Source organism: Oncorhynchus masou, unplaced genomic scaffold (genome assembly GCF_036934945.1).
Source record: "Oncorhynchus masou masou isolate Uvic2021 unplaced genomic scaffold, UVic_Omas_1.1 unplaced_scaffold_558, whole genome shotgun sequence".
In the NCBI taxonomy this organism is placed as follows: domain Eukaryota; kingdom Metazoa; phylum Chordata; class Actinopteri; order Salmoniformes; family Salmonidae; genus Oncorhynchus; species Oncorhynchus masou.
The window spans coordinates 300,001-313,578 of NW_027011997.1; the positions used below are offsets into that span (position 1 = coordinate 300,001).

At 39.8% G+C, this 13,578-nt stretch overlaps 1 protein-coding gene across 1 annotated transcript in view; it reads right to left on the reverse strand.

Moving 5' to 3' along the window:
* The window catches only part of LOC135536109 (dynein axonemal heavy chain 6-like), a 193,352-nt gene that overhangs the window by 103,531 nt on the left and 76,243 nt on the right, over positions 1-13,578 (reverse strand). The window contains 2 exon segments of the mRNA XM_064962498.1: positions 5,877-6,020; positions 6,395-6,577. Of these exon segments, the coding sequence (XP_064818570.1) occupies positions 5,877-6,020; positions 6,395-6,577 (327 nt within the window).

A 13,578-nucleotide genomic window follows, 5' to 3' on the forward strand; every position in this document is an offset into this window, starting at 1 on the left:
GTTCATAATTGGTAGCAGTCTTCGTCAGATGTTCATAATTGGTAGCAGTCTTCGTCAGATGTTCATAATTGGTAGCAGTCTTCGTCAGATGTTCATAATTGGTAGCAGTCTACAGATTGAATTGATTCCACAGGTAAGGCCTCTATTTGATTTTAAACCCTTTCAGAGGACTTAAAGAGTGACTGAACGCACCGATTCGGCAAGTGTTTTTCTGTTGCTCATGAAGAAAAATGTCAGTCTTGGAGGTGTGGATTGATGTGGCAGTTACTGATGTTTGTCCCCTATGAGACACCGTAGGAACAAAGCCAGTATCACTTCCTAAAAAGAGTCAGAATGAATTTAAGATAACTCAAGAAATCTGTCATTAATTTAGACGTTTTTGCAAAGGAGCATTTCGTCGCGGAAGTTTACATCTAGCTCAGGTGTGTGATGCAGTAGGATATTTATCAATACATCTACCTCAGGTGTCTGATGCAGTAGGCCTGTTCTAATGCATTACCTAAGGTGTTGGGTGCAGTGGGATATTTATCAATACATCTAGCTCAGGTGTGTGATGCAGTAGGACATTTATCAATACATCTAGCTCAGGTGTTTGACGCAGTAGGCCATTTCTCAATAAATCTACCTAAGTTGTTTGATGCAGTAGCATGTTATCAATACATCTAGCTCAGGTGTGTGATGCAGTAGGATATTTCTCAATACATCTAGCTCAGGTGTGTGATGCAGTAGGACATTTCTCAAGACATCTACATAAGGTGTTTGATGCAGTAGGATATTTCTCAATACATCTACATAAGGTGTTGGGTGCAGTAGGATATTATCAATACATCTAGCTCAGGTGTTGGGTGCAGTAGGCTATTTATCAATACATCTAGCTAAGGTGTTTGACGCAGTAGGACATTTATCAATACATCTACATAATGTGTTTGGTGTAGTTTTTCACAAGTAAAAAAATGTGTGACGTGTTGTCTTGTTTAAACAAAGTCCGACCCGCTGTGCTACTGGGCAGGACTGTCTCACTGTCTGTGTTCTGCTGTATCAATGGATAGACCGTAATCACCACAGCTGTTTATCCTGTGCTACTGGGCAGGACTGTCTCACTGTCTGTGTTCTGCTGTATCAATGGATAGTGGGCAGCTGTTTATCCTGTGGTAGTGGGCAGCTGTTTATCCTGTGGTAGTGGGCAGCTGTTTATCCTGTGGTAGTGGGCAGCTGTTTATCCTGTTGTAGTGGGCAGCTGTTTATCCTGTGGTAGTGGGCAGCTGTTTATCCTGTGGTAGTGGGCAGCTGTTTATCCTGTGGTAGTGGGCAGCTGTTTATCCTGTGGTAGTGGGCAGCTGTTTATCCTGTGGTAGTGGGCAGCTGTTTATCCTGTGGTAGTGGGCAGCTGTTTATCCTGTGGTAGTGGGCAGCAGTTTATCCCGTGGTAGTGGGCAGCTGTTTATCATGTGGTAGTGGGCAGCTGTTTATCCTGTGGTAGTGGGCAGCTGTTTATCCCGTGGTAGTGGGCAGCTGTTTATCCTGTGGTAGTGGGCAGCTGTTTATCATGTGGTAGTGGGCAGCAGTTTATCCTGTGGTAGTGGGCAGCTGTTTATCATGTGGTAGTGGGCAGCTGTTTATCCTGTTGTAGTGGGCAGCTGTTTATCCTGTGGTAGTGGGCAGCTGTTTATCATGTGGTAGTGGGCAGCAGTTTATCATGTGGTAGTGGGCAGCTGTTTATCCTGTGGTAGTGGGCAGCTGTTTATCCTGTGGTAGTGGGCAGCTGTTTATCCTGTGGTAGTGGGCAGCTGTTTATCCTGTGGTAGTGGGCAGCTGTTTATCCTGTGGTAGTGGGCAGCAGTTTATCCTGTGGTAGTGGGCAGCTGTTTATCATGTGGTAGTGGGCAGCAGTTTATCCTGTGGTAGTGGGCAGCTGTTTATCCTGTGGTAGTGGGCAGCTGTTTATCCTGTGGTAGTGGGCAGCTGTTTATCCTGTGGTAGTGGGCAGCTGTTTATCCTGTGGTAGTGGGCAGCTGTTTATCCTGTGGTAGTGGGCAGCAGTTTATCCCGTGGTAGTGGGCAGCTGTTTATCCTGTGGTAGTGGGCAGCTGTTTATCATGTGGTAGTGGGCAGCTGTTTATCCTGTGGTAGTGGGCAGCTGTTTATCCTGTGGTAGTGGGCAGCAGTTTATCCTGTGGTAGTGGGCAGCTGTTTATCCCGTGGTAGTGGGCAAGTGGCATTGTGGAAAACAAAATAAATGTTTTGACTAATGTCGATGTCACATATGCACATTTTAAAGAGAGAAGTTGGTTCTCGAGTTCAGTTCGGCTTTAAGAGAAAATTCTAGCCAGGCAGAAAGGGTCTGGTCCTAGTTCTTGCCCATGGAGTTTCAGATTAGAAAATCGAACCTTAGAAGAAAACAGGACAGAATCCCCATTCTCCAGTTACACCTCTGTAGCATGCTAATACACGCTAGCACCTGGCGAGGAGTGTTGTCCTTCAGTAATATGTATGGCAGTCAGGGCAGGTTAAGTTGGACCCTGGTAATAGATAAACTTTGAACCTGTCTGGAAATGCAGTTTTTTTTAAATGCAGTCTTCTGATGGTCTGGAAAAGAAAACAGTATATAGTGTATCTCTCTCCCCCTGTGTGTGTGATAAGCATGGTATGCTGTAGATGATTAGAATTCTGACTATGATGATGATTATAATTCTGACTATAATGATGATTATAATTCTGACGAAGATGATGATGATAATTCTGACTATAATGATGATAATGAATATAATGATGATGATGATAATTCTGACTATAATGATGATGATAATTATGAATATAATGATGATGATAATTCTGACTATAATGATGAATATAATTCTGACTACAATGATGATTATTATAATTCTGACTATAATGATGATTATAATTCTGACTATAATGATGATTATAATTCTGACTATGACGATGATGGCGATGATAATTTTGAATATAATGATGGTGATTATAATTCTGACTATAATGATGGTGATTATAATTCTGACTATAATGATGATCATAATTCTGACTATAATTCTGACTATAATGATGATTATAATTCTGACTATGATGATGATTATAATTCTGACTATAATGATGATGATAATTATGAATATAATGATGATGATAATTCTGACTATAATGATGAATATAATTCTGACTATAATGATGATTATAATTCTGACTATAATGATTATCATAATTCTGACTATAATTCTGACTATAATGATGATTATAATTCTGACTATAATTCTGACTATGATGATGATCATAATTCTGACTATAATTCTGACTATAATGATGATTATAATTCTGACTATAATGATGATTATAATTCTGACTATAATTCTGACTATAATGATGATTATCTATTCTGACTATAATGATGATTATAATTCTGACTATAATTCTGACTATGATGATGATCATAATTCTGACTATAATTCTGACTATAATGATGATTATAATTCTGACTATGATGATTATCATAATTCTGACTATAATGATGATCATAACTCTGACTATGATGATGATCATAATTCTTACTATAATGATGATCATAATTCTGACTATAATTCTGACTATAATGATGATTATAATTCTGACTATGATGATTATCATAATTCTGACTATAATGATGATCATAACTCTGACTATAATGATGATTATAATTCTGACTATAATGATGATCATAATTCTGACTATGATGATTATCATAATTCTGACTATAATTCTGACTATAATGATGATTATAATTCTGACTATGATGATTATCATAATTCTGACTATAATTCTGACTATAATGATGATTATAATTCTGACTATAATTCTGACTATGATGATGATCATAATTCTGACTATAATGATGATTATAATTCTGACTATGATGATGATCATAATTCTGACTATAATGATGATCATAATTCTGACTATAATTCTGACTATGATGATGATCATAATTCTGACTATGATGATGATCATAATTCTGATTATAATTCTGACTATAATGATGATCATAATTCTGACTATAATGAGGATGATGATTACAATTCTGACAATAATGATGATGATAAAAATTCGGACAATAATGATGATGATTATAATTCTGACTATAATGATGATTATAATTCTGACTATGACGATGATGGCGATGATAATTTTGAATATAATAATGGTGATTATAATTCTGACTATAATGATGGTGATTATAATTCTGACTATAATGATGATTATAATTCTGACTATGATGATTATCATAATTCTGACTATAATTCTGACTATAATGATGATTATAATTCTGACTATAATGATGATCATAATTCTGACTATGATGATGATCATAATTCTGACTATGATGATGATCATAATTCTGATTATAATTCTGACTATAATGATGATCATAATTCTGACTATGATGATGATCATAATTCTGACTATAATTCTGACTATAATGATGATTATAATTCTGACTATAATGATGATCATAATTCTGACTATAATGATGATCATAATTCTGACTATAATGATGATTATAATTCTGACTATAATTCTGACTATGATGATGATCATAACTCTGACTATGATGATGATCATAATTCTGACTATAATGATGATCATAATTCTGACTATAATGATGATTATAATTCTGACTATAATTCTGACTATGATGATGATCATAATTCTGACTATAATGATGATTATAATTCTGACTATAATTCTGACTATGATGATGATCATAATTCTGACTATAATGATGATCATAATTCTGACTATAATGATGATCATAATTCTGATTATAATTCTGACTATGATGATGATCATAATTCTGACTATAATTCTGACTATGATGATGATCATAATTCTGACTATAATGATGATCATAATTCTGACTATAATGATGATTATAATTCTGACTATAATTCTGACTTTGATGATGATCATAATTCTGACTATAATTCTGACTATAATTCTGACTATGATGATCATAATTCTGACTATGATGATGATCATAATTCTGACTATAATGATGATTATAATTCTGACTATAATTCTGACTATGATGATGATCATAATTCTGACTATAATGATGATTATAATTCTGACTATAATTCTGACTATGATGATGATCATAATTCTGACTATGATGATGATCATAATTCTGACTATGATGATGATCATAATTCTGACTATGATGATGATCATAATTCTGACTATAATGATGATTATAATTCTGACTATAATTCTGACTATGATGATCATAATTCTGACTATGATGATGATCATAATTCTGACTATGATGATGATCATAATTCTGACTATGATGATGATCATAATTCTGACTATGATGATGATCATAATTCTGACTATGATGATGATCATAATTCTGACTATGATGATGATCATAATTCTGACTATGATGATGATCATAATTCTGACTATGATGATGATCATAATTCTGACTATAATTCTGACTATAATGATGATCATAATTCTGACTATAATGAGGATGATGATTACAATTCTGACAATAATGATGATGATAAAAACTCGGACAATAATGATGATTATTATAATTCTGACTACAAATGATGGCAGGGTAGCGTAGTGGTTAGAGCGTTGGACTAGCAAGTTCAAATCCCCGAGCTGACAAGGTACAAATCTGTCGTTCTGACACTGAACAGGCAGTTAACCCACTGTTCCTAGGCTGTCATTGAAAATAAGAATTTGTTGTTAACTGGCTTGCCTGGTTAAATAAAGGTAAAATAAATAAAAACATTTTAAAAAACAATGATAATTATTATTAGTATAATTATTCTGACTAGGATGATGATTATAACGATGGTGATGAAGGCCCTACTAACCTTGGCGTCATTATTGTCTTCAAACTGTTGTCTGACGAAGCTGTCGAAGGCATCCCAGTGGCTATCAGTCAGGTTACCCCCCACAGACCACAGGTAGCAGAACACAAATGTCTGACACAACACAGTGTTCAGGTGCTTAGCTTCCTAGAACACACACACACACACACACATGGAGCTATACTTAATAAGCAATAAGGCCCGAGGGGTGTGGTATATGGTCAATATACCACGGCTAAGGGCTGTTCTATGCACGACGCAACGTGGAGTGCCTGGATACAGCCCTTAGCCTTGCTATATTGGCCATATACCACGAACCCCTGAGGTGCCGTTATTGCTGTTATTAGCTGGTTACCAACGTAATTAGAGCAGTACAAATAAATGTTTTGTCATACCTGTGGTATACCACATCTGTCAGCCAATCAGCTTTCAGGGCTCGAACCACCCAGTTTAAAGATGTGTATAATGACTGGTTAATATGTGGTTGTGATCATGCTGTGCTCTAGTAACTTTTAGCATACCATCTTGAGGTCTGGTCTTCCGTCTCCCAGCAGCAGCGCCTCCAACAGGCAGCAGAGGGTAGTGACCTTACTGATGTCCACCTGGCCCATGGCCTGGACACAACGCTTCCACACAAACTGAAGACCCTTCTCCACGTACTGCTCAAACAGCGCCAACAGGTACACACACACTGCTTCAGGGAGCTGGGGGGGAGGGGGGGTGGAGGAGGTAGAAGGGAGAGGAGGATAAGGGGAGACAGCAACAGAGAGGGCAGAGAGAGCAGCGAGGGCAGAGAGAGCAGAGAGGGCAGAGAGAGTGAGAAGCAGCTAAATTTAAATGTATGATCATGACATCAAGAAAAAACAGGTAAAAGATGGATTTTGAAATAAGATAAAGATCCATGTCAACCAATAACTCAATAGACAGTAAATCAAGATACATCATCTGTCAGCTATAACATCAGACACAACAGCAGATATAAACCATCTCTGACAACACTGTAGGTCTGTAACATCAGAAACAACAGCAGGTAAAACCCATCTCTGACAACACTGTAGGTCTGTAACATCAGAAACAACGGCAGGTATAACCCATCTCTGACAACACTGTAGGTCTGTAACATCAGAAACAACAGCAGGTAAAACCCATCTCTGACAACACTGTAGGTCTATAACATCAGAAACAACAGCAGATATAACCCATCTCTGACAACACTGTAGGTCTGTAACATCAGAAACAACAGCAGATATAACCCATCTCTGACAACACTGTAGGTCTGTATCATCTGTCAGCTATAACATCAGAAACAACAGCAGGTAAAACCCATCTCTGACAACACTGTAGGTCTGTATCATCTGTCAGCTATAAAATCAGAAACAACAGCAGATATAACCCATCTCTGACAACACTGTAGGTCTGTATCATCTGTCAGCTATAACATCAGAAACAACAGCAGATATAACCCATCTCTGACAACACTGTAGGTCTGTATCATCTGTCAGCTATAACATCAGAAACAACAGCAGATATAACCCATCTCTGACAACACTGTAGGTCTGTCACATCAGAAACAACAGCAGATAAAACCCATCTCTGACAACACTGTAGGTCTGTAACATCAGAAACAACAGCAGGTAAAACCCATTTCTGACAACACTGTAGGTCTGTAACATCAGAAACAACAGCAGATAAAACCCATCTCTGACAACACTGTAGGTCTGTAACATCAGAAACAACAGCAGGTAAAACCCATATCTGACATCACTGTAGGTCTGTAACATCAGAAACAACAGCAGATACAACACTGTAGGTCTGTAACATCAGAAACAACAGCAGGTAAAACCCATCTCTGACAACACTGTAGGTCTGTAACATCAGAAACAACAGCAGATACAACACTGTAGGTCTGTAACATCAGAAACAACAGCAGATAAAACCCATCTCTGACAACACTGTAGGTCTGTAACATCAGAAACAACAGCAGATAAAACCCATCTCTGACAAGACTGTAGGTCTGTAACATCAGAAACAACAGCAGATAAAACCCATCTCTGACAACACTGTAGGTCTGTAACATCAGAAACAACAGCAGATACAACACTGTAGGTCTGTAACATCAGAAACAACAGCAGATAAAACCCATCTCTGACAACACTGTAGGTCTGTATCATCTGTCAGCTATAAAATCAGAAACAACAGCAGATATAACCCATCTCTGACAACACTGTAGGTCTGTATCATCTGTCAGCTATAACATCAGAAACAACAGCAGATATAACCCATCTCTGACAACACTGTAGGTCTGTATCATCTGTCAGCTATAACATCAGAAACAACAGCAGATATAACCCATCTCTGACAACACTGTAGGTCTGTCACATCAGAAACAACAGCAGATAAAACCCATCTCTGACAACACTGTAGGTCTGTAACATCAGAAACAACAGCAGGTAAAACCCATTTCTGACAACACTGTAGGTCTGTAACATCAGAAACAACAGCAGATAAAACCCATCTCTGACAACACTGTAGGTCTGTAACATCAGAAACAACAGCAGGTAAAACCCATATCTGACATCACTGTAGGTCTGTAACATCAGAAACAACAGCAGATACAACACTGTAGGTCTGTAACATCAGAAACAACAGCAGGTAAAACCCATCTCTGACAACACTGTAGGTCTGTAACATCAGAAACAACAGCAGATACAACACTGTAGGTCTGTAACATCAGAAACAACAGCAGATAAAACCCATCTCTGACAACACTGTAGGTCTGTAACATCAGAAACAACAGCAGATAAAACCCATCTCTGACAAGACTGTAGGTCTGTAACATCAGAAACAACAGCAGATAAAACCCATCTCTGACAACACTGTAGGTCTGTAACATCAGAAACAACAGCAGATACAACACTGTAGGTCTGTAACAACACTGTAGGTCTGTGACAACACTGTAGGTCTGTAACATCAGAAACAACAGCAGATAAAACCCATCTCTGACAACACTGTAGGTCTGTAACAACAGCAGGTAAAACCCATCTCTGACAACACTGTAGGTCTGTAACATCAGAAACAACAGCAGATAAAACCCATCTCTTTTTTATTTTATTTTTATTTTTTATTTAACCTTTATTTAACCAGGTAGGCTAGTTGAGAACAAGTTCTCATTTACAACTGCGACCTGGCCAAGATAAAGCATAGCAGTGTGAACAGACAACACAGAGTTACACATGGAGTAAACAATTAACAAGTCAATAACACAGTAGGAAAAAAAAGGGGAGTCTATATACAATGTGTGCAAAAGGCATGAGGAGGTAGGCGAATAATTACAATATTGCAGATTAACACTGGATTGATAAATAATCATGTACAGGTAGAGATATTGGTGTGCAAAAGAGCAGAAAAGTAAATAAATAAAAACTGTGGGGATGAGGTAGGTGAAAATGGGGGGCTATTTACCAATAGATTATGTACAGCTGCAGCGATCGGTTAGCTGCTCAGATAGCTGATGTTTGAAGTTGGTGAGGGAGATAAAGGTCTCCAACTTCAGCGATTTTTGCAATTCGTTCCAGTCACAGGCAGCAGAGTACTGGAACGAAAGGCGGCCGAATGAGGTGTTGGCTTTAGGGATGATCAGTGAGATACACCTGCTGGAGCGCGTGCTACGGATGGGTGTTACCATCGTGACCAGTGAACTGAAATAAGGCGGAGCTTTACATAGCATGGACTTGTAGACGACCTGGAGCCAGTGGGTCTTGCGACGAATATGTAGCGAGGGCCAGCCGACTAGAGCATACAAGTCGCAGTGGTGGGTAGTATAAGGTGCTTTAGTGACAAAACGGATGGCACTGTGATAAACTGCATCCAGTTTGATGAGAAGAGTGTTGGAAGCAATTTTGTAGATGACATCGCCGAAGTCGAGGATCGGTAGGATAGTCAGTTTTACTAGGGTAAGCTTGGCAGCGTGAGTGAAGGAGGCTTTGTTACGGAATAGAAAGCCGACTCTTGATTTGATTTTCGATTGTAGATGTTTGATATGAGTCTGGAAGGAGAGTTTGCAGTCTAGCCAGACACCTAGGTACTTATAGGTGTCCACATATTCAAGGTCGGAACCATCCAGTGTGGTGATGCTAGTCGGGCATGCGGGTGCAGGCAGCGATCGGTTGAAAAGCATGCATTTGGTTTTACTAGCGTTTAAGAGCAGTTGGAGGCCGCGGAAGGAGTGTTGTATGGCATTGAAGCTCGTTTGGACAACACTGTAGGTCTGTAACATCAGAAACAACGGCAGATAAAACACTGTAGGTCTGTAACATCAGAAACAACAGCAGATAAAACCCATCTCTGACAACACTGTAGGTCTGTAACATCAGAAACAACAGCAGATAAAACACTGTAGGTCTGTAACATCAGAAACAACAGCAGATAAAACCCATCTCTGACAACACTGTAGGTCTGTAACATCAGAAACAACAGCAGATAAAACCCATCTCTGACAACACTGTAGGTCTGTAACATCAGAAACAACAGCAGGTAAAACCCATCTCTGACAACACTGTAGGTCTGTAACATCAGAAACAACAGCAGGTAAAACCCATCTCTGACAACACTGTAGGTCTGTATCATCAGAAACAACAGCAGATATAACCCATATCTGACAACACTGTAGGTCTGTATCATCAGAAACAACAGCAGATATAACACTGTAGGTCTGCATCATCAGAAACAACAGCAGGTAAAACCCATATCTGACAACACTGTAGGTCTGTAACATCAGAAACAACAGCAGATACAACACTGTAGGTCTGTAACATCAGAAACAACAGCAGGTAAAACCCATCTCTGACAACACTGTAGGTCTGTAACATCAGAAACAACAGCAGATAAAACCCATCTCTGACAACACTGTAGGTCTGTAACAACAGCAGATATAACCCATCTCTGACAACACTGTAGGTCTGTAACATCAGAAACAACAGCAGATAAAACCCATCTCTGACAACACTGTAGGTCTGTAACATCAGAAACAACAGCAGATAAAACCCATCTCTGACAACACTGTAGGTCTGTATCATCAGAAACAACAGCAGATATAACACTGTAGGTCTGTATCATCAGAAACAACAGCAGATATAACACTGTAGGTCTGTATCATCAGAAACAACAGCAGATATAACACTGTAGGTCTGTAACATCAGAAACAACAGCAGATAAAACCCATCTCTGACAACACTGTAGGTCTGTAACATCAGAAACAACAGCAGATAAAACCCCCATCTCTGACAACACTGTAGGTCTGTATCATCAGAAACAACAGCAGATATAACACTGTAGGTCTGTATCATCAGAAACAACAGCAGATATAACACTGTAGGTCTGTATCATCAGAAACAACAGCAGATATAACACTGTAGGTCTGTAACATCAGAAACAACAGCAGATAAAACCCATCTCTGACAACACTGTAGGTCTGTAACATCAGAAACAACAGCAGATAAAACCCCCATCTCTGACAACACTGTAGGTCTGTATCATCAGAAACAACAGCAGATATAACACTGTAGGTCTGTATCATCAGAAACAACAGCAGATATAACACTGTAGGTCTGTATCATCAGAAACAACAGCAGATAAAACCCCCATCTCTGACAACACTGTAGGTCTGTAACATCAGAAACAACAGCAGATAAAACCCCCATCTCTGACAACACTGTAGGTCTGTAATATCAGAAACAACAGCAGATAAAACCCCCATCTCTGACAACACTGTAGGTCTGTATCATCAGAAACAACAGCAGATAAAACCCCCATCTCTGACAACACTGTAGGTCTGTATCATCAGAAACAACAGCAGATAAAACCCCCATCTCTGACAACACTGTAGGTCTGTATCATCAGAAACAACAGCAGATAAAACCCCCATCTCTGACAACACTGTAGGTCTGTGTGAGTGTAGTCTGGCCCAGGAGTGTAAAGGTGAATGGAAAGGCTCTGGAGCAACGAACCGCCCTTGCTGTCTCTGCCTGGCCGGTTCCCCTCTCTCCACTGGGATTCTCTGCCTCTAACCCTATTACAGGGGCTGAGTCACTGGCTTACTGGGGCTCTCTCATGCCGTCCCTAGGAGGGGTGCGTCACTTGAGTGGGTTGAGTCACCGATGTGATCTTCCTGTCTGGGTTGGCGGCGCCCCCCTTGGGTTGTGCTGTGGCGGAGATCTTTGTGGGCTATACTCGGACTTGTCTCAGGATGGTAAGTTGGGGGTTGAAGATATCCCTCTAGTGGTGTGGGGGCTGTGCTTTGGCAAAGTGGGTGGGGTTATATACTTGCTGTTTGGCCCTGTAAACGGGGGTATCATCGGATGGGGCCACAGTGTCTCCTCTCTGCTCTCTCCTCCTGTCTCAGCCTCCAGTATTTATGCTGCAGTAGTTTATGTGTCTTGGGGCTTGGGTCAGTTTGTCATATCTGGAGTACTTCTCCTGTCTTATCCGGTGTCATGTGTGTATTTAAGTGTGCTCTCTCTAATTCTCTCTTTCTCTTTCTTTCTCTCTCTCGGAGGACCTGACCCCTAGGACCATGCCTCAGAACTACCTGGCATGATGACTCCTTGCTGTCCCCAGTCCACCTGGCCGTGCTGCTGCTCCAGTTTCAACTGTTCTGCCTGTGATTATTATTATTTGAGCATGCTGGTCATTTATGAACATTTGAACATCTTGGCCATGTTCTGTTATAATCTCCACCCGGCACAGCCAGAAGAGGACTGGCCACCCCACATAGCCTGATTCGTCTCTAGGTTTCTTCCTAGGTTTTGGCCTTTCTAGGGAATTTTTCCTAGCCACCGTGCTTCTACACCTGCATTGCTTGCTGTTTGGGGTTTTAGGCTGGGTTTCTGTACAGCACTTTGAGATATCAACTGATGTACGAAGGGCTATATAAATAAAATTGATTTGGTCTGTAACATCAGACACAACAGCAGATATAAACCATCTCTGACAACACTGTAGGTCTGTAACATCAGAAACAACAGCAGATATAACCCATCTCTGACAACACTGTAGGTCTGTAACATCAGAAACAACAGCAGGTAAAACCCATCTCTGACAACACTGTAGGTCTGTAACATCAGAAACAACAGCAGATAAAACCCATCTCTGACAACACTGTAGGTCTGTAACATCAGAAACAACAGCAGATAAAACCCATCTCTGACAACACTGTAGGTCTGTAACATCAGAAACAACAGCAGATACAACGCATCTCTGACAACACTGTAGGTCTGTAACATCAGAAACAACAGCAGATACAACGCATCTCTGACAACACTGTAGGTCTGTATCATCTGTCAGCTATAACATCAGAAACAGCAGCAGCCGCAGTACGAGGAATGATATAAAACCATTTAAAGCCAGGTATCATAAAGACAGGGACAGTTCACAGGATCCTCCTCTAATGATGCAAGAGATAATGTGTAAAGGTTAGAGGTGACGAAGAGAGAAGGTGTAAGGGTTAGAGGTGACGAAGAGAGAAGGTGTAAGGGTTAGCGGTGACGAAGAGAGAAGGTGTAAGGGTTAGAGGTGACGAAGAGAGAAGGTGTAAGGGTTAGAAGTGACGAAGAGAGAAGGTGTAAGGGTTAGAGGTGACGAAGAGAGAAGGTGTAAGGGTTAGAGGTGACGAAGAGAGAAGGTGTAATGGTTAGAGGTGACGAAGAAA